The sequence below is a fragment of the Nuphar pumila genome, chromosome 13 (genome assembly GCF_984573655.1).
Source record: "Nuphar pumila chromosome 13, dmNupPumi1.hap1.1, whole genome shotgun sequence".
NCBI classification, from domain to species: Eukaryota; Viridiplantae; Streptophyta; class Magnoliopsida; order Nymphaeales; family Nymphaeaceae; genus Nuphar; species Nuphar pumila.
In genome coordinates, this window is record NC_143261.1 from 52,907,608 (window position 1) to 52,934,229 (window position 26,622).

General features: G+C 36.7%; 1 protein-coding gene and 8 non-coding genes across 9 annotated transcripts; 8 read left to right on the forward strand and 1 right to left on the reverse strand.

Moving 5' to 3' along the window:
• The first annotated feature begins 1,726 nt into the window (after positions 1-1,726).
• Positions 1,727-1,848, forward strand: LOC149818389 (small nucleolar RNA SNORD14). Its single transcript, XR_016427473.1, has one exon. It is a non-coding gene; the product is annotated as a small nucleolar RNA SNORD14 (small nucleolar RNA).
• Positions 1,849-2,016: 168 nt separating this feature from the next.
• Positions 2,017-2,137, forward strand: LOC149818390 (small nucleolar RNA SNORD14). Its single transcript, XR_016427484.1, has one exon. It is a non-coding gene; the product is annotated as a small nucleolar RNA SNORD14 (small nucleolar RNA).
• Positions 2,138-3,035: 898 nt separating this feature from the next.
• On the forward strand, positions 3,036-3,157 carry LOC149818391 (small nucleolar RNA SNORD14). The gene has a single exon (XR_016427488.1). It is a non-coding gene; the product is annotated as a small nucleolar RNA SNORD14 (small nucleolar RNA).
• A 249-nt stretch (positions 3,158-3,406) lies between these two features.
• Positions 3,407-3,527, forward strand: LOC149818392 (small nucleolar RNA SNORD14). Its single transcript, XR_016427546.1, has one exon. It is a non-coding gene; the product is annotated as a small nucleolar RNA SNORD14 (small nucleolar RNA).
• A 199-nt stretch (positions 3,528-3,726) lies between these two features.
• LOC149818393 (small nucleolar RNA SNORD14) lies at positions 3,727-3,847 on the forward strand. Its single transcript, XR_016427524.1, has one exon. It is a non-coding gene; the product is annotated as a small nucleolar RNA SNORD14 (small nucleolar RNA).
• Positions 3,848-4,046: 199 nt separating this feature from the next.
• On the forward strand, positions 4,047-4,164 carry LOC149818394 (small nucleolar RNA SNORD14). The gene has a single exon (XR_016427535.1). It is a non-coding gene; the product is annotated as a small nucleolar RNA SNORD14 (small nucleolar RNA).
• A 199-nt stretch (positions 4,165-4,363) lies between these two features.
• LOC149818395 (small nucleolar RNA SNORD14) lies at positions 4,364-4,484 on the forward strand. Its single transcript, XR_016427467.1, has one exon. It is a non-coding gene; the product is annotated as a small nucleolar RNA SNORD14 (small nucleolar RNA).
• A 199-nt stretch (positions 4,485-4,683) lies between these two features.
• LOC149818396 (small nucleolar RNA SNORD14) lies at positions 4,684-4,804 on the forward strand. Its single transcript, XR_016427519.1, has one exon. It is a non-coding gene; the product is annotated as a small nucleolar RNA SNORD14 (small nucleolar RNA).
• Positions 4,805-8,615: 3,811 nt separating this feature from the next.
• LOC149818397 (WEB family protein At5g55860-like) lies at positions 8,616-14,258 on the reverse strand. The gene is made up of 3 exons (XM_089984575.1): positions 13,826-14,258; positions 11,170-11,371; positions 8,616-10,560 (listed from the first exon to the last, which is right to left on the reverse strand). Exons 2-3 carry the CDS (start codon positions 11,341-11,343, stop codon positions 8,755-8,757), a joined length of 1,980 nt encoding a protein of 659 aa, XP_089840701.1. The 5' UTR covers positions 11,344-11,371; positions 13,826-14,258; the 3' UTR covers positions 8,616-8,754.
• Positions 14,259-26,622: the final 12,364 nt, after the last annotated feature.

Consider the following 26,622-nt stretch of genomic DNA (forward strand, 5'->3'; position numbering starts at 1 on the left):
TTTCAAAATAAAATCTATTTGTTGAAAGTTGCTGGCTGCCGATATTTTTCCATTTTTAACTTTTGTCATTATGCATGTAAATGCCGGATTTTTAAGCTAGACAGATTCAAAAAGTTTTGAGTCGATCCCATCTAAGGGTGTCAATGGGTCAGGTTTGGTTAGTACTCAAGAGGAACCATACCCAAACCTAATTTGAGATGTTAGTACTGGGTTTGGATCTGGGTCTAACCAGACCCATCATAAGAGAAACCATACCCGGATCCTACAAGGATTACTTGAACTAGGACCATACTGGATAATTTTATAGTTTTTATCCTTTTTAGATAAAAAAATTTATGGATCTTAGTTGGAACTCGGGTTAGGCCCAGGTTTAGTATGAAAGATCACTAACCATACCCTACTCCACACATTAATCGGACCTTTCGAGTCGTACATAGATTCTATTAAAACCTTGTTATTTATCACCTAACTCTAACCCTATAAGGTTCTATTGACCCTCCCATCCCATCTAGGGGGATGCACAAATAACCTTAGGGGAACTCAGGCTCGACTCTGTTAAGCTCGAGCCTAGCCTGAACAACAGTGGTTCAAGATCGGACCAATATCGAGCTGAACCTGTACACATACTTGCTTAAGCGAGCTGATCTCATCGGGTTCCAAATCCGATTAGATCATATCCGGATTCAATTAAGTGAGACTCGATATTTACTGGATCCGATCCGAGTATGCTCCGGTTCCCAACCCTAAACCTCTCTCGGTTCCTATTATATGTATACGTGAACGGAGGCCCTGCTGGCTGACTGCTAGGGTTTTCCTATTCTTTTTTTCTCTATCCCGTTAGGGTTTTCTCTCTTCTTCTTTTCATTTAGGTTTTTTTTTTCTGGGGCGCAGCATTTGGGTCTCCTTCTTTATGTTTGCGCCGCTTGATCGTTTCGTTTGTGTTTTTCATCTTTCTTTAGGGTTTAGGGTTCTGCAATTCGAGTCTGTTTTTCGGTGGATTTCTGCTCCTAAAAGGTTTAGGTTTGCTGTATTCGTTTTGAATATGCAAGATCTCTTCCTCTGGAACCGTTAAGATCTGAAGATTTATTTTTATTGCTTTCGGTTTTGTCGTTTTTTGGGGTTTAAATAGCCACTGCATTGGCAGTATTAGTGCGGTGTTTAGTTATTTGTGAGATTTGATTGTTCTGGGGTTTATTGTGCTTAGGGGTAGTGTTCTATCTATTCTATACATTGATTGGTTATCTTCCTGCTTTCGTTATTATTTCGTTCCTGTTATTTGGCTTTATGTGTGGTGTCTGATGTCTGTGTTGCTTGTTTTCTTATTTATTTTAGAAGGGTCTAGTTGATTATAGTTTTGTGCTTTTACCGTATTGTTGTGATTTTCTCTGTTAGTATATCTTATTACGCCTCAATATTCTTGTGTTTTGAATACCATGTTACTATGCTGCGTAGACGGGTCACTGGATTTTGTGATATTGTTGGTTGCAAGCTTCTGTGTAGCTGGAGGATGTAATTCGTGAAATGTTAATAAGGAAAAAGTTCTTTTTCCTTTTTTGAGCCCTGGGGAAATCAGTTTCCAAATCGTTTTAGGCTAAACTTTGATTAGCAAACAATATGTGCTGTTGGGGAATTGGGATTTTTGAGAATTGCTGTGAAGATTTAGAATGTGATCAAGGTTTGTTAGTGTTACTGTTGCGTCTGTATCTGCTGTTGTGGTACTTGTTCCTGTCTATGATGACAATTCCAATGGCTTGTTTCTCAAAACATTCGCAGTGGCTGCCTAAGAGCTTTCGCCTTTGCCAGGCTTGAGAGCTGATGCTGCTAATTCTTCCTTGGATGTCTGAGACTGTCTTCATAAATTTGTTACTTTTCTCCCTCTAGGTGTTGTAAGCAATTGTAATTGCTAATACTTTCAATAGTTTTCTATTTCATGATATTTGCAATTTAGACACTTTAAGTTGTTTTTGGTGCAACTTTGTTCATGCAGCCTAGGTTTTCCTTGTGAATTTACTTGTATGTCCATGATGACATTCCAAAGGCTCGTTTCTCAAAACATTCGCAGTGACCGCCTAAGAGCTTTCGCCTTTGCCAGGCTGGAGAGCTGGTGCTGCTAATTCTTCCTTGGATGTCTGAGGCTATTGATAACATTTTTACTGTTTTGGCTCTTGGTCTTGTATACAAATTTAATGGTTAATAGTTCTAGTAGCTCATCTTAATGTTTCTATTTCATGATCTTTTGAATTTACACACTTTCTTAGACGTTTCTGGTGAAAGTTTGTGCAATTTTCTTGGATTTTCCTTGTGAGGTTTACTTATGTCGATGCTTAGAACTCCAAAGGTTTGTTTCTCAAAAGATTTGCAGTGGCCGCCTAAGAGCTTTTGCCTTTGCCAGGCGTGAGAGCTAGTGCTGCTAATTCTTCCTTGAATGTCTGAGACATGCATAGTTAGTCAGAGTGTTGGTCGTTTTGTTTGCTTAAGCTCTCATGTGTTATCTAAGTTCTATTGATATCTGATAGATATTTGGCTGTATCTTCATCCCACTGTTCTTGTCCCTTAACATTACTTCTTGTAAACTTTTTTGAATTAATTACTTAGTGAGTCTTTCTGAGTGTTTTTTGGTGCTGTTTTTTAATGCTTTTGGTTAGTTGCTCTGTTGTGTTTTTTTATTCATGTGTTGATGTGTTAATAATGAAAACTCCAAAGGCTTGTTTCTCAAAACATTCACAGTGACTGCCTAAGAGCTTTCACTTTTGCCTTCACCAGGCTTGAGAGCTAATGCTGTTAATTTTTACTTGGATGTCTGAGACATGCATAGTCACAATGTTAGTCCTGTAGTTTAAGTTCCCTTATGTGTTTTCCTAAGTTCTCTTGAAATAGCCCAGATGTGTTGCTATATCTTCACTGTTCCCTTCCCTTAACAGTGTTTGGTTGAAGGCTTTTTTTTAATGAATTACTGAATGACCTGTCTCAGAATTTTTTGGTGCTGTATTGTGCTTTGGGTTAGTTGCTCTGTCATGTTTGTTATTGTGTTCATTTGTCATTGATGACAACTCCAAAGGCTTGTTTCTCAAAACATTCGCAGTGGCCGCCTAAGAGCTTTCGCCTTTGCCAGGCTTGAGAGCTGGTGCTGCTTATTCTTCCTTGGAAGTCTGAGACTATTGTGACAAAATTTGCAAATATTCTTGTTCTTGGTGATGTATGTCATTATAATTGGTAATAGCTCTATTAGTTTACTTTTATGTTGTAAAAGCTCCTTTTCTCTAGTCTTGTGGACATGAAAACTAGTTCATACTAGTGCCTTTTGTATTTCATTATATTTCTTATTTGCACTCCTTCCTAGAAGATGCGTTGTTATTTATTAATGTTTGTGCACACCCCACAAATTTTCTTTGCAAATTCACTTTTATGTCAATGATGATAATTCCAAAGGCTTGTTTCTCAAAACATTCTCAGTGGCCGCCTAAGAGCTTTCGCCTTTGCCAGGCTTGAGAGCTGGTGCTGTAATTCTTCCTTGGATGTCTGAGACATGTAGTGATTAGTGTGTATGCTCATACTTCTATGTTGTAAAAGCTCCTTTTCTCTAGTCTTGAGGACATGAAAAGTAGTTTATACTAGTGCCTTTTGTATTTCATTATATTTTGTATTTGTACTCCTTCCTAGAAGATGCGTTGTTATTTATTAATGTTTGTGCACACCCCACAAATTTTCTTTGTGAATTCACTTTTATGTCAATGATGATAATTCCAAGGGCTTGTTTCTCAAAACATTCGCAGTGGCCGCCTAAGAGCTTTCGCCTTTGCCAGGCTTGAGAGCTGGTGCTGTAATTCTTCCTTGGATGTCTGAGACATGTAGTGATTAGTGTGTATGCTCATACTTCTATGTTGTAAAAGATCCTTTTCTCTAGTCTTGAAGACTTGAAAAGCAGTGCATGCTAGTGCCTTCTGTATTTCATTATATTTTGTATTTGTACTCCTTCCTAGAAGATGCGTTGTTATTTATTAATGTTTGTGCACATCCCACAAATTTTCTTTGCAAATTCACTTTTATGTCAATGATAATTCCAAAGGCTTGTTTCTCAAAACATTCGCAGTGGCCGCCTAAGAGCTTTCGCCTTTGCCAGGCTTGAGAGCTGGTGCTGTAATTCTTCCTTGGATGTCTGAGACATGTAGTGATTAGTGTGTATGCTCATACTTCTATGTTGTAAAAGATCCTTTTCTCTAGTCTTGAAGACTTGAAAAGCAGTGCATGCTAGTGCCTTCTGTATTTCATTATATTTTGTATTTGTACTCCTTCCTAGAAGATGCGTTGTTATTTATTAATGTTTGTGCACACCCCACAAATTTTCTTTGCAAATTCACTTTTATGTCAATGATGATAATTCCAAAGGCTTGTTTCTCAAAACATTCGCAGTGGCCGCCTAAGAGCTTTCGCCTTTGCCAGGCTTGAGAGCTGGTGCTGTAATTCTTCCTTGGATGTCTGAGACATGTAGTGATTAGTGTGTATGCTCATACTTCTATGTTGTAAAAGATCCTTTTCTCTAGTCTTGAAGACTTGAAAAGCAGTGCATGCTAGTGCCTTCTGTATTTCATTATATTTTGTATTTGTACTCCTTCCTAGAAGATGCGTTGTTATTTATTAATGTTTGTGCACACCCCACAAATTTTCTTTTTAAATTCACTTTTATGTCAATGATGATAATTCCAAAGGCTTGTTTCTCAAAACATTCGCAGTGGCCGCCTAAGAGCTTTCGCCTTTGCCAGGCTTGAGAGCTGGTGCTGTAATTCTTCCTTGGATGTCTGAGACATGTAGTGATTAGTGTGTATGCTCATACTTATAGACATCCACATTATGCTTATGTGCCATAAATTTTAATGATAAATTAGTTTTTCTATGGTCCCATGCTGTGGATGAATGTTTTTCAGATGACTCTATAGGCAGTGCAATGACGTGGCTGCTAGGGATCTTGTTTAATGCTTTGCTTTTGAAACATTAACTTAGGATGAATTATCAATTAAACAAATTCAGCTTTTAGACCATTTTAAGCTCATTAGCAATGGACTATTGAACTCATTAACAATTATAAACATCTACTTGTTTCAAGAAATGTTTGTCACTCCATTTTTTGTTATTTGTGCCTCTTTTGTCAAATTTTTTTCTTTCATTCTTCTGCATTTTCTTTTGATTACCTTGAAAGATGTGTCTAAGTTGCCTTGAGGTGTTGCATTTACAAGGGATGCCTTCTTTTTACATTTTTTCCTTCCTACCTCCACTTTTCCTACATCGACCTCACTTCCAAACATGTCCTTAAAGACTGACCTTGTAACTAGAATGATAATGGTTTATTGGTCCCTGCCTGAGTAAGATATGCGCAAATGATGCATGATTGAGCGTTATAAAAAGCCTATTTTCTAGAAGCATTTTGTTGTTTGGTCCTAAAAGCATTTCATTTGTCAATGATCACAACTCCAAAGCATCTCACCTAATAGCTTCCACCTTGTCTGGGCTTGAGAGCTGATGCTGCAAATTCTTGGATGTCTGAGACATGTAGTGATTAGTGTATATGCTCATGCTTATGCCTCTTATCTCTTCCACATGATGTTTGCGTGCCATATACTGTTGTCGTAGATGCCAAAGGATTTCCTTGGTGAATGTCATTTCATGCAACTTCGGAGGCAGACCAAGTGTCTTGAGTGATAGGGGTTTTGTTGTTTGGTGCTTTGCTTTTGTAGTATTTTCTTCTTAGGGCTTGAGTAGGTGAAATATGATATGGTCGAATTCAATCATTGTTCTTGAGACCATTGTAGTACGCAAGGTGGCACTTATTGAAAGTCATCGACTTTAAACACCACTATTGTTTGAGAAATGTTCCTGTTTCTACTTTCTACACTCTCCTTTTACCATAGTATTTTTTGGTATATCATTTTTTTGTACCTTGTTTTTTTTACCATAGTATGTTTAGTATTTAGATGTTCTATTTCCCCTTAAAGCTATCGACTTTACGTTGTTGATTTTATTCTTCCCAGAACTGTTTTGACCTTAGCTGGATCGATTGACACTCCTTCGATATCACATGCCTAAATACATGACTTGCTCGAGCCAAAACTCACACTTGGAGAATTTGGCGAACAACTGATGCTCACGAAGAGTACTCAAAACAATACGTAAATGCTCTTTATGCTGCTTCGGACTCTTCGAGAAAACCAAGATATCATCGATAAATACTATTACAAACGAATCTATGAATGAACGAAAAATCCGATTCATCAGATCCATGAATGTTAGAGCATTCGTGAGGCCGAAAGGCGTCACCACGAACTCATATAAACCATATCTTGTTATCTTTGCAACGTCATTTTTTAGAATACGAAGTTGATGATAACCTGATCTGAGATGAATCTTCGAGAAAATCTTTGCCTTCTGAAACTAATCGAAAAAGGTTTTCGATCTTAGGTAATGAATATTTGTTCTGCTCGTCGCTTGGTTGAGCATTCGATAGTCGATGCACAACCTCAATGATCCATCTTTCTTTCTCACAAACAACACTGGTGATCTCCACGGTGAAGCACTGGGCTGAATAAAACCTTGATCAAGGAATGTTTTCAACTGTGCTTCACCATCGTGATCACCATCGTGAGGAAGAAGGATGAATTCTTGAGGTTGTGCATCGACTATCGGATGCTCAACAAAGCGATGATTAAGAATAAGTATCCGTTACTTAGGATCGAAGACTTTTTACGAAGGTTAAAATTTTTTCGAAAATTGATCTCAGATTAGGTTATCATCAACTTCGTATCCGAGAAAATGATGTTGCGAATACAACTTTCTGATCGAGATATGGTTTATATGAGTTCGTGGTGATGTCTTTCGGCTTCACGAAAGCTTCAACAACATTCATGGATTTGATGAATCAGATTTTTCGTTTGTTCGTGATAATATTTATCGATGATATCTTGGTCTATTCGAAGAGTTCGGAGCAGCATCGAGAGCATTTACGTATTGTTTTGAGTACTCTTCATGAGCATCAGTTGTTCGCCAAATTCTATTGGATTCTTATACTTGTCAAAATGCTGAAACCTCCAAAAGTGTTTGTTTTCTGCTGTTGGTAACTTCCAAAGGCTGGTTTCTCAAAACATTCTCAGTGGTCACCTAAGCGCCTTTGCCAGACTTGAGAGCTGGTGTTGTGATTCTTCCTTGGATGTTTGAGACATGTGATTAGTGTGTATGTGCAATAAAGTCCGGCAGGTTGTGCCAGTGTGACCAAGCCTTCTTTTGCCCAGTGCGGTTTCTTCAGGTTATAAATCCATAAGAAATGTTCAAATTTGTTTTTATGGGTGTAATCTGGTATGTACTTTCAGCTATTTTCAAGTAAAGTCCTCTGAGGAGGTATTCCTCTATCATGTGTTTTTGGGTTTATATATGAGTTGTTGCAGGGTTCTGATGCTTTGGTTAGGTTGTGGATGCAAATGTTTACAGATATTTTCGAATGGTTCTTTAAACATGGAGCTGATCAGGGTCCTCTTTTTGTAGCTTTGCAGATTGATCTGATCCAACTTTGAAGTTTTTTGTCTGTATGTACTTTTTCCATTTGTATAAGCTGCAGAAATTACTGAAACTAAATAATATTTGTTGAATTCGTGCTATTTTTGTCAATACAGGAACCATTTTAGATTCATTTCAGCCGGCTGAGAGAGGGGATTTGTAAAGCTTGTTATGTGGAACCAGGAAAGACCGAAATTATTGTGAAAGTTAAAAGACTTATCGTTCAAAAAATGTCCTTCTGTGAGGGGGCATTGAGGATATAAGAGGTTTATCAGCCATGCATTGCCATTGAAGGGAAATGGAAAACCTACTAAATGAAGCTTCTTTCTATTGGGGTTTTATTAAATTTTGGTGTTTTTTGAAATTCTGATTGTAAAGATGTGATCTATGCGTTTTTTTAGAGGAATCATTTCTTGGAGCATTTGATATGAATGATTAGGTTTTAAAAGCAACCTTCTATCATTTTCATATTTTTTTGGCTCTAGATACCATTTTTTATCCAAAATGCATGATCCAACTGGTGATTTCTAAGAAACTAATCATGTTGAAAATATTGTAAATCTATGTTCAGCTGGTTTCTAATTTCTCATAAAATGAATCATCTTTGTTTCAATGCAATTTTTATTAATCTTTTTGTTAGAAGCTTAATGGCAAGTAAAAAAGGCAGTTTGTCAACAAATGCATTTTGAGGAGGCTAACAGGGATGCACAACTAACCGAGCCGAGCTTGATCAGCTAAAAACCCAACGACCTACCCATTATGTAACGTAATGGGTAGGTCGTTGGGTTTTTAGAATATCGTTTTTCACTTGCTGTTAACAGAGCTAGTATGTATATATTATTTTCAGTATCAATGACAAACACATGCTTTGGCGGTTCACATGAGAAACTTGAAAGAGGTAGTTCGAAACTTGCCTTCAAGGCATTATAAGAAAAAGTATGTTTTAAAATAATATATTGTTTTCTGTATCAATGACTAAAAAAGGCCTACGCCTGAGATGGACTGTTGCCATTATTTGGATTTGTTGCTGCAGGGTTACGCGTTATAATCATTTGTGCAACTTGGAAGATCTATGATACAATTCAAAGTCGTGCTACTTCCATTCTCTTTTCAAGATTGTACACACTGACAACCAGCAAACGTGCAACAAAATAACTCCCACCAAAATCCATATGAACAAGGAAAACACAAACAATTATTCCCTCCACCCACCCTTTAAATTATCTTCTCACCAGGAAGGTAGGACGGCTTCCCACCGTCCGCCTGATTCTTCTTCCTGTGGAAAATGCCACCCAAACTTGACAACATCATCTTCTTCTTTAATGTCAACGACCTCTCCATTTTCTTGCTGCTGTTCACCGGTTTTTCCTGCCAGCGAACTTTTGCTGCTGCTGCTGCTGTGGTGGCTGGCGCTACATCTGAAACCCTGTTCACCTCATCCTCCTTTTGGTTGACTGGTGGTTGTGGAGGCAGTTCGACAGAAGCCCACCTCCTCTGCTCACGTTCCCGCCATCTCTTCAGCTCTCCTTCTACCGCCTTCTTTGCTGCCTCCGCCATCTCAGACTTCTTGTGAGATTCCTCTGTTGCAGCCTCCATCTCTTTGATTTCCTTCCTGATTGATTCCAGCTTCTTCAGTGCCTCCTGCTCACTTGCCCTAACGGCTTCCACTTGCGTCATGGCAGCAGCAACCTTCATCCCAGCCAGTGTGTCAGCATCATTCACCTTCCTTGTCAAAGAATCATATTCCTCCTTGGATATCGTAATGTTGGCACCGTGTTCCGACATTGATGCACGGGCAGCACTTGCCTTCTCAGATAATAACGTGATCTGATTGAGAGCATCCGCTTCAGCGGCCTTAGCTTCTTCGGCCTCCCTCAAAGCAACCTTCAGTCTCTTCTCAGCATCTTCAAGAGTGGTTCTCGTGGCCTCCGCCTCCATTTTCAGCTCTTCAGCTTCTTGCCTCATTTTATCTGCCTCCAGCTTCGCCTCTTCTGACTCTGAATACAACTGCTTAAGAGTTGACATAACTTCATCAGATGCACCTTTTACTTTCGCCTCTGTGGCAAGTGCCACGGCAAGCTCAGCCTTGGCATTTTGAAGCTTGACGTGCAGTTCTGCAGCAATATTCTCAGCTTCTGCCTCTTTTTCCTCCAATTCTTGGTGATCCTTCTTCACATTCTCAAGTTCCACCTTCAGTGAGTCCAGTAAATTTCTCTGAGCTTCTTCTTTTTCTGCAACTTTGTGGAGAGTTTCCTTAGCTTCAGTTAGATCTGCAGTTATATTTGCCAACGAATTTAACTGACAAGATTTCACTGAATCAAGCTGCTTCTGCACAATTCCAACTTCATTCATTTTCACTGTCAATTTGGCATCAAGATCTTCAGAGCTCTCAGCATGGACCTCCTTTCGCAACGCTTCGAGTTTCTTTTGTGTTCGTTGGACGGGTGGACTAGACGAGTTTTCCTCAAGGGATTTCACAATATCTGTGTGCTCCTGCAGGGCTTGCATGTGAGCATGCCTGACATGGGTGAGGGAGGCATTAGCAGCTGTGATCTCCACGGTGAGTTCATGTGCACGCTCAGTGTTGGTTTGAATGGCTTGCGCAGCATCTGTCGCCATCTGAATTGCAGAAGCCTTGGCATCCATTGATGCAGAAAACTCTTGCCGCATCCTTCTCAGCTCTTGCTTGGCCCCATCAAGCTCTGTCATGGCACTTGAATAGCGTACCCTTGTTTCCGCCAATTCGGTTTGCCATGAAGTTTCATTGCTTATTGGTTGGCTGGAATTTGCAGCTTCAAGTTCCTTGGCTTGAACCCTGGATCCTTCAGTTGCCTTGATAGCATATTCCTTAGACTCATTTATGCTATTTAGCTTCTGAGTCAGATCATTGACAGCTTTCCTTGCCTTCTCAAGCACATCCAGGGCTTGGGCTTTTGTTGTCTCTGCATTCCGTAGCTGTTCCTTGTATTTGTTCAGTTCCTTCTGAGCCAAGTGAAGCTGTGTCTCCTTTGCAACTCTTTTCTGCTCAGAAATACCACAAAGATGTTTATGACCGCCTTTGGTGGTCAACCAAGTTTTTTAATTATCAAAATTTACATGTACATAGCAACTTTACAATTTAGAAATGATCTCGTAAGAACTGCCGATAAGATTCTTGAGAGTTCCCATGTTGTATGGCATGTAACATGAAGGAAAAAAACTTTTGCATGTTTTTTCAAATATGATAAGATTACAGGTACATTTAAAATTGGCCAATCCATATCATTGCAATTCCATCTAGATACAAGAGGATTCCGGACAAGAATGGGACAGCCATATGCAAGCAGCATCGACCGATTAGACCCAAGGTAGTTTATCCAGACAAGGAAGCTAATCCACCGAAGCCTCCTGTGTAGAGTGAGTGAGTTGAAGTGTGTGTGTGTAGATTTTACAGGATTCTGATCGTTATACAAATCAAATTACTATTCTGTGAAATCTATTGTAGTGTCCCAACTCTCAATTTCTTCATCAAGATTAACAGAACTTCAATTAATTCTCAAGCATACAAGGTCATTTCATTGTTAGGATTAAAAAATAATTACAGTTATACAAATCAAATAGGTCAAACATAATAAATTAAACAAGGAATACCTCAAGATAAGGTGGCTTGGGCTTCTTCACAGTGAGTTTCTCTGCAGAGAATGCTCCTTCACCAAACAAGGTAACAGCAGCTTTAACAGATTCAAAGGGTGCACTGGTATCAATCTCCCCGACCTCTGCTTTCGCAGAATCATTCGCGCTTTGACGTGCTTTAACAACCATCATAATTTTGGCTATAAAAAGCAACAAGACTCTGCAAACATAATTAACATATGAGAATAAAACAACAGAACCAAGAAGAACAAAAGGAACACCAAAAGAATACAGAAGAACAAACAATGAATCAAGGGCAAATGATGAGCTAAAATATTTAAAATCACAAAAGATAGTATACAATTTTGAATTTAAAATATATTAAATTGGAAAGTAACATGCCTCATCAAAGAACTTTTTCTCGTATCGTTTTGTCAACTTGAAACCCTATGGGTTTAATAATGTACCAAAGCAGGCCCTGGCATATGAGTCCCTAACAGTTTGGACTCAGCACACAGCATCAGTTGATCCCTTCCCACTTGACCAAGGCACTTTGTTCTCTACTTTCAACATTATTATAATGTATGTCTACTCATTTCACCAGATCTGATTCAATTAACCATTCTAAGGTTGCTGTTAAATTACAGTTCCTCAATAGTCAATCCTAAAGCACATCAGGGAAACAGGAAAAATAAAATGAATTACACTAGTGATTGAATTTAAGGAGGCCGAAACATCAAAATCATGAGAAATGTAAGTAAATACCCAAATTAAATATCATGATGTATGTAAATTATAAAAGAAGACCAATTAATTATGACAGCTCAAAATTGAATGTATCATATTTTTTAGACCCAAAGAGATCTTGAGAACATGTCGACTTGAGTTTGCATCTCTTCCTACATTTTCTTTGGCGGCACAGGGATACTCCAATGCACTCACTTGTCATGCCCCCTTATGCTACACTATCCCTAGAGGGACCACAGAAAATAGCATGTCCTTAGTCCTTTAAGTCACGTTCATGTGACAGCATTTTTTTTCTTCTCTCTAAAGCTTCTGGTAGATGTATGCAATGTTTCTCATTGGTTTCACCTTAAGGAAGTGAGAACTAGAGTATAGTAGATCTTGGACATCTTGAAAAATCCCCCACTGTCACCCGAAGAGTTGATCTTTTGCAGTTCACGAGAAACAAAAAGGGAAATCTGAAGTTATGGAAAAAAAAGGAAATCCAAAATCCCTTCTTGTGAAAAGGCAGTTAAGGATTTTCCGTTAATGGCATTTACACATTCTTCTCCTACAAAATCAAAATCAACCTTGTACCCTCCAAAAGTTCCACTCACAAATAACCTAAATTACATCGTGATGACATGTAAGACTCAGAATTCCATTGAATCTACTGATCATTATCGTTTCCCATGAGACAATTGGGGTTTGGAATTGAATGCTACAGACATGCATTGTTATCATTTCCTCGTCATTCTAATTAACGGCATAGATAAATTTCCTCGTCATTCCAATTAATGGCATAGATAAATTCTTCTGAAAGTTTGCAGGCACAGTAATAGGAGGATCATTTGTCTTCTTATCATTTAGCTACTTGTAGATTTCCCTTTCTCAGTGATAAGGCTTTTCTTGAAAGCGTTGACATGTCAGGCAGGAGACCATACAGATTGCTTAAGGAACTCTTCGAGTTTGGACAGAGAAAATACGGAGTATATTATGGTAACACACACACACACATCATTGTAAGGAGTATTGAGATATATATCACCTTTACATGAGGTTTATTGAGATATAAATCACCTCTACATGAGGTTTATTGAGATATATATAACCTTTACATGAGGTTTATCCTAGAAAATACATAGGCATGGCTTGCAATGGGAATGCTGCAGCCTCTAGTGGAGCGTGTGGGGGGACATATTTCAAATTTTCAACACACCCTCAATTCCATGTTGATCATGATTTTAGTCAATCAGGTATTTCACTTGTACTCCCAAGAAAACATGTTTTCTGGATAAATTTCAAGCAAGTGGTATTTTGATGCCCCCACTTACCCAGAAAATTAGAATAAGTTGAGATTTTGCATTTTACACTACTGTGTAACGACCAAGCTTCTCACGACTTTCTCCACAAGTGGGCGCACCACTAAAGAGTCGCGCCAAAGAGCGAGAAAATGCCCTTCACTAAAAAAGGTTAATCCTGCACCTAACCAGGCGGCAGAGCCTGAAAAGACTCGGAATTGAGGACCCCAAAACTAGCTCGACTCGGCCTACTAGTCCTTGGGAACGACTCAACCGATACGCCTGCCGACTCGTCTATGTTCCAACCTTCGTTGTCGTCACAAACCATGATTAGCTAAGCAGGGTGGACATGGAGGAAGACAAACGTAACAGAGACAACCTAGGGTTTGACTTTAACCGGTCAACAACTGGTTGGACAACACGATGCATCGAGATACACCGTATTTTCCAAAAAGACCACCGGTAAATGGGCAAATCGACATGCGAAAATTGCTATCTTTGCTACGAAATAGTGAAGAAAAAGCAGAGAAAATCCAAAAAAAAAATTACTTCATTAGCATCAACTACGTTCCATAATGATGAAGAACAACGAAACTAACGATCGAATGTTCAAGAACATCCAAAAAGATCAAGCAAGAACCGTATCTTACCTGAAAGCGACGGAAAATCGAGCCTGAAAACGCCGTCCCCTATCTAAAAAAAAAATCCTTTCACCTCCGTTCACCCGTTCCGATCATCGCCCATGGCGACCGTCAAAAATCACCAGAAATCGCGAGGAGGACGAAGATCGGATGATCCTCACACGAGCCGTCGGAAATCAGCTCGATCGCCTCCCTCCGACTCTTCCGACGCCTCGGAAACCTTCCTCTGAGCGAGCTCCCCGAAGCGATGGGGGAAGGAAACGGAAACGGAAACGGAGAGGCGTCGCGATAATCGGGGTTTCCGTTCGGTTTCTGGCTGAGCGGGAGGATTCCGGCTACGGGAGGGCGGTTTCCCGGCGAGGTTTCCGTACGCCCTGCATTGTGTGTGTGTGTGAGAGAGAGAGTTTGGAAGTGGTTTTAGGGTTCTTTATATTTTTTTCTCGGCTTCCTACTTTTTCCACCGTCCAGAAAATGTCCCACCCTGAAAGGACGACAACGAATGGCCTTCGGCGAATTTTACCCTTAGAATTTCGAACTATTACGATTGAACCATAACTCAAGAGAAGCTTTCAATTCAACAAAAGAAAAAATTGAAGCTTCTTGAAGCACGTTTGGAAGAAAAAAATTCTCATAAGAAAAAAAAAATGAGAAGTTTTGATATGATATTTTTTTTAAATGAAAATTTTCACTTGTTTGTGTAGCATGAAAAAAATAAAATAAAAATTATTAGAAAAATGAAATAGAGGAGTGGGGTGTCCATTGTGATGTCGTCCTTTCCTTTAAGAGCAAGCGAGAGCCAAGCTCTTGCCTTCACTCTGCCTATGGTGGGGGAGGTCAGTAGAGTATGTATGCATGTGTTAAATCAAAAATTTTGTTTGGTAAGAAAGATTCCTCGTCCAGGTGGAGGAGTCTTTCTTATAAAAAAATTATATATTTTGTTAGATCTTTTCGTTTGAAACAATAAAAAATCATACTTTTTCTCGCTTCTAAATAAAGCACGCTGAAAAGTGGGAAAAGATTTTATAAGGAAGAAAATTTTACATGGTAGATTTTTTTCTCATTTCAAACCATGGAGAAAGATGAAATTCTTACTTTTCTACTCCCATTTTTTTCTTATTATTTTTCACTTTCAATTGCATTGGAAGTGGAGAATGAATGTCATAAGATAGAAAGGTTTGCCTATGAGAAAAGTTTTTATATGATAACTTTTCTTTGTGATTTTTTTTTCTCGTTTTGTGTGGAGTGAGTTATGATAAAAAATCTAGTTGAGGAAAAGTTAGTGTGTTTTGATTAGGGTGAGGGCTCGATTGATCGTTATCCATGGAAAATCCCTCGGAGGAATGATAGATGCACCATTTCTAAGGCTTTTTCCTTCTTGGAACAAGATTGTTTCACTTCTCAAAACTAGGGCTTTCATCCAATTACTCTAACGAATAACTTTTCTTCATTGAGATGAAAATATTTTCTGTTAGATTTTTTTTTCAATTTTTTTATTGAATGGAAATGGAAAGTTGCCACTTTTTCTTTCTAAGTTACATTTTCCATCTTCTATATGTGCTTTTAGTGTGTGTTTGGTTATAATTAGGAACATTATTGAGAAAAAATCTTCTTGAGCCCCCCACAAATTTCTTTGTTTTAGGAGGTTTGAGAATTTGGCGTTAGCTATCTTCTTTTTAAATTCTTAGAAAAGATAAAAATAGCCGTTTTAATTCTAATTACCAATTATAGAGATGATGGATTTAATTTTTGAAACATGTCGGCTCATATATTCTTGTTATTTTGTATGATGTCATGTCAATTTACAGTTCAGTACATACTGACTTAACATTTTCCTAGTCAACGATAATTGGATCCGCCACAAAATACAGATCCAAATTTTAAAAGTCTGGTTAAACCATAGTTGCATTGGTACTCAATACAGTACCAGTACCAGTACCAGTCCTACACCTATCCAAACAGGCAAACAGGATATTCTGGCCGATGTGAAAAGATGGCGAGTCCATGAGGGCATATTAGTCATATAACTAACGGATACGAATATATCCATTCCGATACTGTCGACAGCTTTTTTTGCTGTCCTTGACTGAGTTTTCGAGTGCTTTTTAATTAATTTTTATCACATATAAAAGAAAGAGAAAAAAAACAAAGTTAAAAGAAAAGAGAAAAAAAACAAAGTTAAAAGAAAAGAGAAAAAAACAAAGTTAAAAGATCGGACAATTTTAAGGTTATTTTTGAAATGACTAAACTAACCTTGATACTGAATCTTTGGCCTGTCTCGAGGATATTTTCTTTTTCCCTGGTTTGAACTTTGAAGCCGGGGACTATCAGAGCCTGACTGGGTCACAATGGGTCTGAGCCGAGAGTCAGGTTCGGTAGAGGGCTCACAAGAACTTCTCACTGGGACCAGTCTTGGTGCAGACTTTCTTGGATCTTCAAAGGTGGGTGGGCCAGACTTGACCGGTCCGTCCAAGCCTTTTGAGTTATGGTCAAGTTGTATGGACAAGGGCCAGTCAAGCCAGCCATATGCACGAGACTACTGTGGTCAAGTTCTTGGTTTGACCAGACTCAGTCGGCTTGGCCAATTCTTGTGTAGGCTCGATATGGGTCTTGGGTCAGCTTGCCCAACCCAACCAAGACCCACTGCATCTAGGTCAATGACCACCTAGCCTGTGTTTGACTACGGATTGACTTAACCTGCTCCGAGGCATAATATATTTATTTTTATAATATATAATATAGGAAAATTTTCATTTAGTAGTCAACCATGTGCCCTTAATTTCAAATTTTGAAATTCCAAATATGAACCAAAATTTTTCTGAAAAGTCAAATTACAACAGTATCCTTAATCATTAAAAGTTCACTGTTTACTTTCTTTTCTTTTTCTTTTTATGAGGATGAGTAAGTACTTTTCAGTTTTTAAGGGACATTATAGAAAACCAAAAAGGACTCTCTTTTTATCAATATGACCTGGTGTTCCTATTTGACAGTTTCTAGAAAAAGTTTGTCTTATTTTTTAAATTTCTGAAACGTGTGGCTCATATTTGAACTTAAGAGCAAAAAGGTTTCCCTTAAATGGAATTTTCTTTATAATAAAAACTCAAAATTTCAATATTTAGTCTAATTTTTCATCACATATATTTTTCAAGAATGAGATTTAGGTTTGTGGTATGGATCATAGTTTTTTTTTTTCCTTGAAAGGCAAGCTTGGGGGTTAGGCAGACTCCTACCAGTTATACAACTATACCCAACGTCCCAACACTACTTTGGGATTTGAACTTGCAACGTCCCAACACAAGGTGACGTACACTAACCGCTCCTACCATACAAGCGCAGCCCCCTTTGGTTGATATGGATTATAGTTACTACAGTTTGCTATAACACAAAGATATGGACAGGTCTTGTTATATATGACACAAGTCAGACATGGGATTTTGAAAGTTTTTTGAAAAATAAGACACAAGGGCACAAATCTTTTTATTTGTAATCAATAAAAACTATTTTTGATATTATAATAAATAAAATATATTTTATTAAAAATTATTAAAATAATGTTTACAAGTCTTCGGGTCATGTCATAATTAAGGTTGTCAGGGTCGGGTTGGGTTCGGACGCAGGCCTCTGAAGCAGATTTTTGGGTATGGTATCAAGTCCAGACCCAGGTCTAATCGGGTCCACTATAAGAAAAACTATACCCTGACCCGATAAAATCATATGTTTTTTTATCATATTTACATTGAAAAGTTGTGAGTCTTAATCAAAACTCCGGTTGGGTCTGGGTCTGGTATAAAATTTCACAAACTATACTCAAGTCTATGTATTAATCGGACCTTCGGATCCGAACCCTAATCTTAATCAGGCCTTCTTATTTATCATCATACCCAGACCCTATAGGGTTTGGTTCGGGTCGGGTCTGGGTAAACCAGGCCCGTTGACACCCCTAGTCATAATGTGTCCAATTTGTGTTACCAAAATGGCATGACAAATTGAAAAGGGTATCTGCAAAGCACTAAGAAGAAGCAAATGTTCAGAAATATTTTAACACACAAGCCTGCAAATAAAAAGTGATAATGAAAGCAAGTAGCAACTACCACCGTGGGGTCTCCTGCGTGGCCAGCGGGGTAGTTGTGAGGGTGCTGAGATTAAGACACTGGTCAAACCCAACTGGCACACGGTTGTGTTTGTAGCTTTCAGAAGCGGGCCACGTAAGGCAGGGTGGTCGCAGGGCCCTACCCCGGGTTTTGTTCACTTTGGGTGAGGGTTCCTCTTTCATAAAAAAGATCAAGTAGCAATTAGCAAGTACTAAAAACTATTAAGACTTTTCAAAAAATTTACCTATAAGTTTTTTTGTTCGATCTACCGCCAAGGAAGTATCCCATGTGGTAAGCGGGGTCCTGTGCCAAGCTGAAGATCCAGATCCAAGTTTGAATCCCTCTGCCACATGGGGGCTTAAGAGATATTTGGTAGGGGTTTGCCAAACCCCTTGCCTATAAAAAAACAAAGTTTTTTTTTGTTGGATTGTAATGTTAAATGTGTTTATTGTTGTTTACTTAATAGAGAACATGTATTTGCCTAAAAAATTGTATGCTCAGATGTGTATTTATAGAGGTAAAAAAATCAATGATGGACCTTATATTAAAATTTGATAATAAAATATTTATATTTTTATATGAATTCAATTTAAAAGAAAGCTTGTTGTTTAGAAAATAAGCAATGATAATTGGTAAAACACATCTAACAGTTTAGATAAAAAAAAAACTTGAAAGTATGTTTTTTGGAGGGTCTTTAGGCACATGGGTTAATATTGGCAACTAAGGTACAAAACTAATGAGTAGAAATTACTCTTTTTTTCAAAAAAATTCAATTTTTTGTAGATCAAATGTTACTGATGTGATCTACATGGTTTGTTTAGTAAAAAAATTGTTTTGAATTAAGCAATTATGACAAGTAATTAGGTTTTCAAAGGGGTTAAAAAATCAATGGCCCATAACGTGCCAAAATTTCTAACTCAAAAGATCACATTTTTACATAAAAAAAACATGTTCCAAGGCATGATCCTTAGCAAACAAACCATGTTTAAGTTATCTATGTGGTTGGATTGAGTCGCTGCAACTTGCACCTATGATTCATTAGTTCCGTACCTTTATTAGTATCCAATATTAACCTTATATATATATATATAGAGAGAGAGAGAGAGAGAGAATATTTGCTACTAATCAAAGTACATAACTAATGAGCTAAAAATCATTGGTGCAAGTTATATGGACTCAATCTAACCACATGGATTTCAAACTTGTCGTAATCACATAATTCAAAACAAGTTTCTTACTAAACAAGCCATGTAGATCACATCCATAACATTTGATCTAGAAAAAAATCAGATTTTTTTTTGAAGAAAAGAGTGATTTCTACTCACTAGTTCCTTACTTTTATTAATATCCAATATTAACCTTATATATATATATATATATTAAAAAATATGTGTCACCTTATGGCCTCATGGTAAAAAAGGGTAGGTGTGCACGCCCAAGGGCACCAGCATTAGATATTGACATGTTTCGTTTGCAAGCAACCCATTTTGATTTGTGTTTTTTTGACAAAAAACATGAATTTATAATGGTTAAAAAAAGTATAGGCAGTGATCTTTTAACATTTGAAAAAACCTGTTTACATATTTAGAATTAGATGATTCAAAAGCTGGTCTTTACTAATTTGATAGTGTAGAAGTCATCTATATGGTCAAAATAAATTAAAAAAAAAATGGTGAAAATTTGAGTACACCGTGCTTATGGGATAAATCAAGGTACACCTCTCAATCTCTCTAGGATAAATATTTGGTACACACGAAGGTATGAAACTATTGAGTAGAAACCACGCCACATGACCTAAAATTCTTTGATAATTTTAAGATTTTGTTTGTAATTTGAACCACACCAATATGACCTACAATGTTTATTTAGTAAAGAATGTATTTTGTTTGTGATTGTGACATTTAAGTAGGTTTTTCTGAGGTTACAAGAACCAGAAGACCTACATTATAATAAAGTTTCATGACATTTTTTTTTTAATATTTACACATAGAAAGCACTCTCAGGATCAAAGACCTAGCCATACTGGCTCTCACTGCTTGTTGTACTAACGGTCATTGTCCTGACAGCAAAAACCTTCTTAGAGGTTACCTTTTGCCTCCAAGGAGTTGCCACACTTTGGCTTGCATATGATGATGCCCATTATTTTAGAGCATAGATTGCCTACCTAGCGGCCTAGGCCCCCTATCCCACTTGGCCAAACCCCTTAATTTGGGGCCCAAGTTTCATGACATCATCCTAATAAGCAATCTAATTTGCAAAATGTCTCTTTCTTAGAGTTTGGGTAACTAACTAGGGAATGCTTAAAACTGGCTAAAAGGGTGCTTTTGGTCCCTCATGAAAGTATCAAAAAAGAAAAGAAAAAAGAAAAAAAAAATACAATTGCTAGACTGGTCATCATTATAGTGATGGCTATCCCTTTCAAGTGCTCCACTAAATAGAGATTGCGTTTATTCACAAAGAGTCTTTGTGGGTCTCATTACTTTATTAGTCAGAGATGATTAGGCACGCCTTTCGTATGTGAAATGGACCACTTTGTTGTAAAATATCTTATTAGTTCACTAATCCATCAATAAAAATATTAAAAAACAAAGGCTTTGGATCATTTTGAACTAGTTGTTAACATCCTCAAGTTGACAGGACGTCACAAGTTCTAATACAAGGCCGAAGCTGAGTGTATTATTTGGTGGGCCAACTGAAGGCCAGCCAATACGCGGTCAGTAATGAAGGGAGTTTTTTTCCTTGGTAGAAGCGAGTTGTGAAGTTGATGAGACATCACAAGTTTGAAATCCATGAGTCCTTTGCTGCAAGCTCGACTCCCCCTGTGGGTAAGGACTAGTTAAGGGTTTCACCAATTAGAGGTTACTTGTCAACCAATGTGCACTCGTTTGAGGGGGGTTGCAATTCTAAAAGAAATGGATATTTTTTTTTTAAATTAGGACAAAATATTAGGTGATGGTAAAAATTTAAGGGGTTATTTTTTAACATGAATATCTTTTTTTTTGTTAGGATTTCTGTTTGACTAATAGTTCAATACTATATAAAAGATTCTTGGTCACAAAAGGCTTATCAGATTTGATTGAACTCTAAGATGCTATCGAACAGGTGGACACGCCATTTCGCTCAACGTTTAAAAATCATGCTTTAGTGGCGCTCGTGGCCCTTATTAAAGACCTTTTTAGATGATTTTTTTTGTTCGCTATTGATGGCGTGCGCGATCAACGAGGGAGGTTTGTCTGACCTACTTGTTTGACAGTACACCCCCCCCCTCTCTCTCTCTCTCTCTGTATATATATATATATATAGAGAGAGAGAGAGAGAGAGAGAGATCTTAATACTATTTTGTTGTGTGCTAGGATTTAATATACAAACATTAAGAAGCAACCACCAAAGAAAAGGCAAACTTGAGAGCCCTTCACTAGCTAAATGGTGCCGTGCCCATAAGTTACACATTACCAATAATTAATCAAACTATCATACAAAAGACAAGATTGTATACTATTTTTTGTTCCACTATCAAATAAAGAAGATTCAACTAGCTAGCTTTCTATTTTACAGAGTAATGGTGTCTTTTTTTCTATTTTACACCCACTGTTTGTGCTTGACTTGTTTAAGGTAAACGAGCTGCTTGTAGCTATATTTAGAAATATAAAGGAATAAGGATCCAAACAAGATATGATTTTACTTAACATGCTACATATAATGTCAGAGTTTTGAGTTACTCAAACTAATGTTAAGCTTGTTCTCTCCCGTACGTGTAACTTCTTTCATAATCGACAAATGTCTCACTTATATAGTAAATGACATGTTTCATCTTGTCCTCTCAAGAACTTTATTCACTGAGGCATAAAAGTAAGGGTTTCCCAATGATGGGTGGTTTGAGGATATAAGAGTTATTCTTTTAATTTCTCAAATGATTCGTGACATTCTTTGTCTAAAAAGAATTAAGTGGTTATGGTTACCATCCCTGCAAAACTAGAAAACAAGTTAACACAAAATGTAGGTTTATCTGGATTTATCCGAAAATATTGGCAATTATCGGATATTATCCAGATGTAAACCCGATTCATACTTCCCTGATATAAACATAAATGATGAAATTGAATTGAGAATATGAGAATGAGATTTAAAAATTTTAATTTTTGATCAAAATGACCAAAATGCCCCTGATAGCAGGACTATGGCCTTGAAATCAGGGTTTTTCAAAAAAATATCTTGTAAAATGAGATTTTGAAATTCAAATAAAAATAAATCAAACACAAGATGATATGATATGATATGATTGAAAATAAGAAAATCTAAGTTAAGAATTTTGAAAATAATGTCAAATAACCAAAATGTCCCTGATAGCAAGACTATGGCCTTGAAATCAAGGTTTTCAGAAAATATTTTGGTAAAAACTTTGGATTTGGGGTTTGAATGAAATCAAATAAACATAAAATCGGATGAAAAACACCCTAACATGATTAAAAACATACACAAACCCTAAAAACATGAACTTCTAAAAATAAAATAAAAAATATCATGAAAATTATGATTTTGTCAGTGTTTTGGGATCCTACGGGCACCCTGTTTTGCAATTTAACTCATTCAAGCATCAAATGATATCCAAAATCAGTAAAAATTGACATTTTCACTTCTTATAACCTTAAAATTAGATTGGAATCATAAAAACCTATTTTTGACATAATTTAAATATAAAAATTATACAAAACCCTAAAATATGCTATTTTTACCCGCATGCACATACCTATTTCAGTGTTAGACTCGAATCAGGGGTCAATTCACCATGGAAATTTATAAAATTTTATAAAAACATAATAGACAAAAAAACAAAGATTATCTCTTTTACAGATTATAAAAATATTCTCCGTTTAGGGAGATATTGTTTCGGCAATATTTGATCAATTATAAAGAATATAAAAACTATCAAAACAGATGCTTCCGGTTTTAAATACAGATAAAAATGGCAAAATACACCAAAAAAATCTAGGATTTCTGCAGTGAATAGAGGACATACAGATAAGGAACTTCTTTTTTTACAGATCATTGATCAGATCTTTGGTTAGGGAGATACGACCAACACAAGTTGAATTAGAGTTTTAATAAAACATAACGAGTTCTAAAAAGCTGATCTGACTCTCTGAGAAAGGAAAATTAGCAAACAGTGATAAAGAATTATAAAAAAATTACAATAAATAATAGACTATAATACAAAGCTACTGCAATTTACGGATTTTGAATCAAATCTCGGATGACAGAAATAACGCAACTGTAAGTTACATCTAAATATCCATAGCAATTTTAAGTAAAAGAAATCATGATCCGATTTTGTATTTTTCTAACAAAATTTCTGAATCTCAAAAACTCTGATTTTTTTACAGTGACTCACTGACATATTCATGGATTAAATATAAAAAAATCAGAATTTTTTATGAAATATTTAAATATGAAACAACATGCTTACTACAGATCTAGAATCAAAACACATGAAAATCTAAGAAATCACTAAAAACTATGCTTTAAACATGGAAAATAACAAAAAAAATACATAAATAGCATAATGAAATTAAATTTAATGTTGAAGTATATGAAATAAACATTAATACAATAAGAAAGATAAAAAATACAGAGAATCCATGGCTGAAAATAATTTTCCCTTGCAAACTATGGATTTAACCCATTTAATGGGTAAATCGCATATTTCATAAGTTAAGAATATGAAAAACAACAATATAAACGATTCTCATGGATTGAAATCTCAAAAAATAGATTTTTTTATATTTAATCAAACTCTAGATTTTTTTTGGTATTTTCTGAAAAACAAATGAAAGAACTTGTGAAAATAGTGAAAATAACAAGTATTGAAATCAAAACAGAGTTCTGATCCAACTAGGACTCCGGGGACAAAATCCTAATTATACTAGGACTCTCACAATTTTAGATTTTCTGAGAAAATAAATAAGAGGATCTTGAAAAACAGGTGAAAACAAGATAAAATTGAAGTTTGGTTCAGAGTCCTGATCTGACTAGAACTCTGAAGAAGAGTCCTAATTCGACTGGAACTTTGAAAATTTTTGGTTTTCTGAGAAGAAATTTGGAAAGATAAATGAAGAGATTTTGGAAAGATTCTCTCAAAATTGAAATCAGAGTCAGAGTCTTGATCCAACTAAGACTCTTCGAATAGAGTCCCAATTTAACTAAAACTCTGAGTTTTTGACTTCTCTTTGAAAGATTTGATTAAAAACAGGCAGAATAGCGATAAAAGATAGAGTCCTAATCCGACTGAAACTCTTAAAAAAAAGTCCTGATCTGGTTAGAACTCTAGAATTTTGGCTAAAACGGAAGATTTTAAAAATCAGATGAGAAGATTTTGAAAACAAGTAAAGAACATAAGTAAAGGATGAAATCGGGATAGAGTCCTGATTTGATTAGGACTCTGAAAAATAGTCCTAATTCGACTAGGACTCTAAAATTTTGGCCAAAATGAAGGATTTTGAATTTTTTTCTCAAAACAGGTAAAATGGTAGCAAAAGATAGAGTTCTGATCTGATTGAGATTCCAAAAAAAGAGTTATGATATAACTAGGACTCTGAAAAAAGAGTCTTGATTGGACTGAGATTATGAGATTTTGGCCAAAATGATAGAAATGGATAAGGGATATGACTATAATCTGGTTTAGAACCAAAATAGAGTTTTGAAAAGATTCAAAAAGATGAAAAAGCAGAGTCCTGATCCAACTAGGACTCTGAGATTTTTGAGAAATTTTGATAAATAAAGGAATTCAGAAGCGACACCACCTAAATGGGTCTCATCTAAGGAATGAAATCAATTGAAATTGAGTTTAAAACAAATCCAGATTATTTTTCTGAAGAAAACAAGATCCTGGGGGTTAACAATTAGAAAATATTGATGCAAAAACCCAGGTTTGTGAAATTGATCTTGAAAGACAAGTTTTAAAATTGAATCTGGATTAAAAGATTTTGAAAACAGGAGTGCTGGATCTCGATAATGAGATGTGATGCGATGCAATGCAATGCAATGATATGCCAAATGCATGCAGTGATATGCAATGACACATTAAATGCAAACACTGAATAAGGGTAAAAATTCAGGGTGTTTACAGATGCCCCTCTTTGCTACTAAGCCGGTTGAAAGCCGAGCTTAGTGGCAAAAAAAACACACACCAAATTTGGACTATAAAAATGCCTCAGTTAGAAGAGTCTGACTGGGTATAAAAGAATAGGCTCGGATGATAGTGGTAGATATGAAATGGAGAATAAAGAAGAAGATTCACTTCATCGAGATGAGGCTTATGTTCAGCCCTTAACCTAGATGGGACAAAAAATACATCATGAAAGAACGAGATTCAAGCTTAACCCTTAACCTGAAGGGAACGATATCTCATAGAAAAATGAGGTTCAGGCTTAACCCTTAACCTAAAGGGGACGATACCTCGTGAAAAAATGAGGTTCAGGCTTAACCCTTAACCTGAAAGGGGATGATACCTCATGGAAAAATGAGGTTCAGGCTTAACCCTTAACCTGAAAGGGGACGATACCTTATGGAAAAATGAGGTTCAGGCTTAACCCTTAACTTGAAAGGGGACAATACCTCATGAAAAAATGAGGCTCAGGCTTAACCCTTAACTTGAAAGGGGATGATACCTCATAGAAAAATGAGGTTCATGCTTAACCCTTAACCTGAAAGGAACAACAAACGGAATCCTCAAATGAAGAAACCATGATGGGACCTTCGAATTTTGCATAATAAATCTGAGAGGGGTTTGCAAAAGGAAGAAGGGGGGTTCCCTAAAGCTTGAAAGGGATTGATCTTGGACGTCTCATTACTAAGACTGAATGACTTTTAAAACATATGACCTTTTGCAGGAACAATTCAGGTTTAACCCTTAACCTGAACGGGAACTGTCTATGGTAGGATAGTGGGGTACACAAGGAAGTGTGCGAATCTGAGAACTCAGGCGCTCAGACCAAAACAACAAGGGAAGGATCTTGGACGACTCCCGTTATCCGATCCTAAAAAGAATAAAAACAACACCTGGATACATCAAAATAGACATCAAGCTCTCACTTCATATCCGAATAACTTGAAAAAATTGCCAATAAGATAAAAATTGTAGTTAATTAAAAAGTGATTGAAAATAAACACATATATATGAAAAATATTCTCTCTTTCTGCCTAGAGTATCACCTCCATCTAGACTTAAATTCATAGAATTAAGATTCAAATTTAAATTACTTGCAATTGACTTTCTTTCAAGGAGACTATGAATTTCCTTGATATGAACGAAAAAGAAAGAATTCTCATTGTGAAAGCAATTGATGAAAGGATATTGATAAAATAATTTCACAAAATTAGAGAAGATTCATGGTAGATTCAACAGTTTGATATCCTGGGATTCTTTTCTCATGACGATCTTTCTGCACTTTTTGGAGCTCTCTTGGGTTTCTGGGGAGTTTATTACATCATCCTTCATTTTGGAGATGTCTTAGCTTTTTTTTTTTTTTTTGGAAGGGTACATCACAAACTCCTTCAACTTGAAGATGTTTCGATCTTTCTTTGTCTCAGGGATTATATTGACGGTATTGGCTCTTTGGTTGGTGGTCTCTTGATGACAACAAAAATTAAATATCTTTTAGGGTTTGTCGGGAGGTTCATCGCATTTGCCTTCAACTTGGCAGTGATATAAACTTTCTCTGG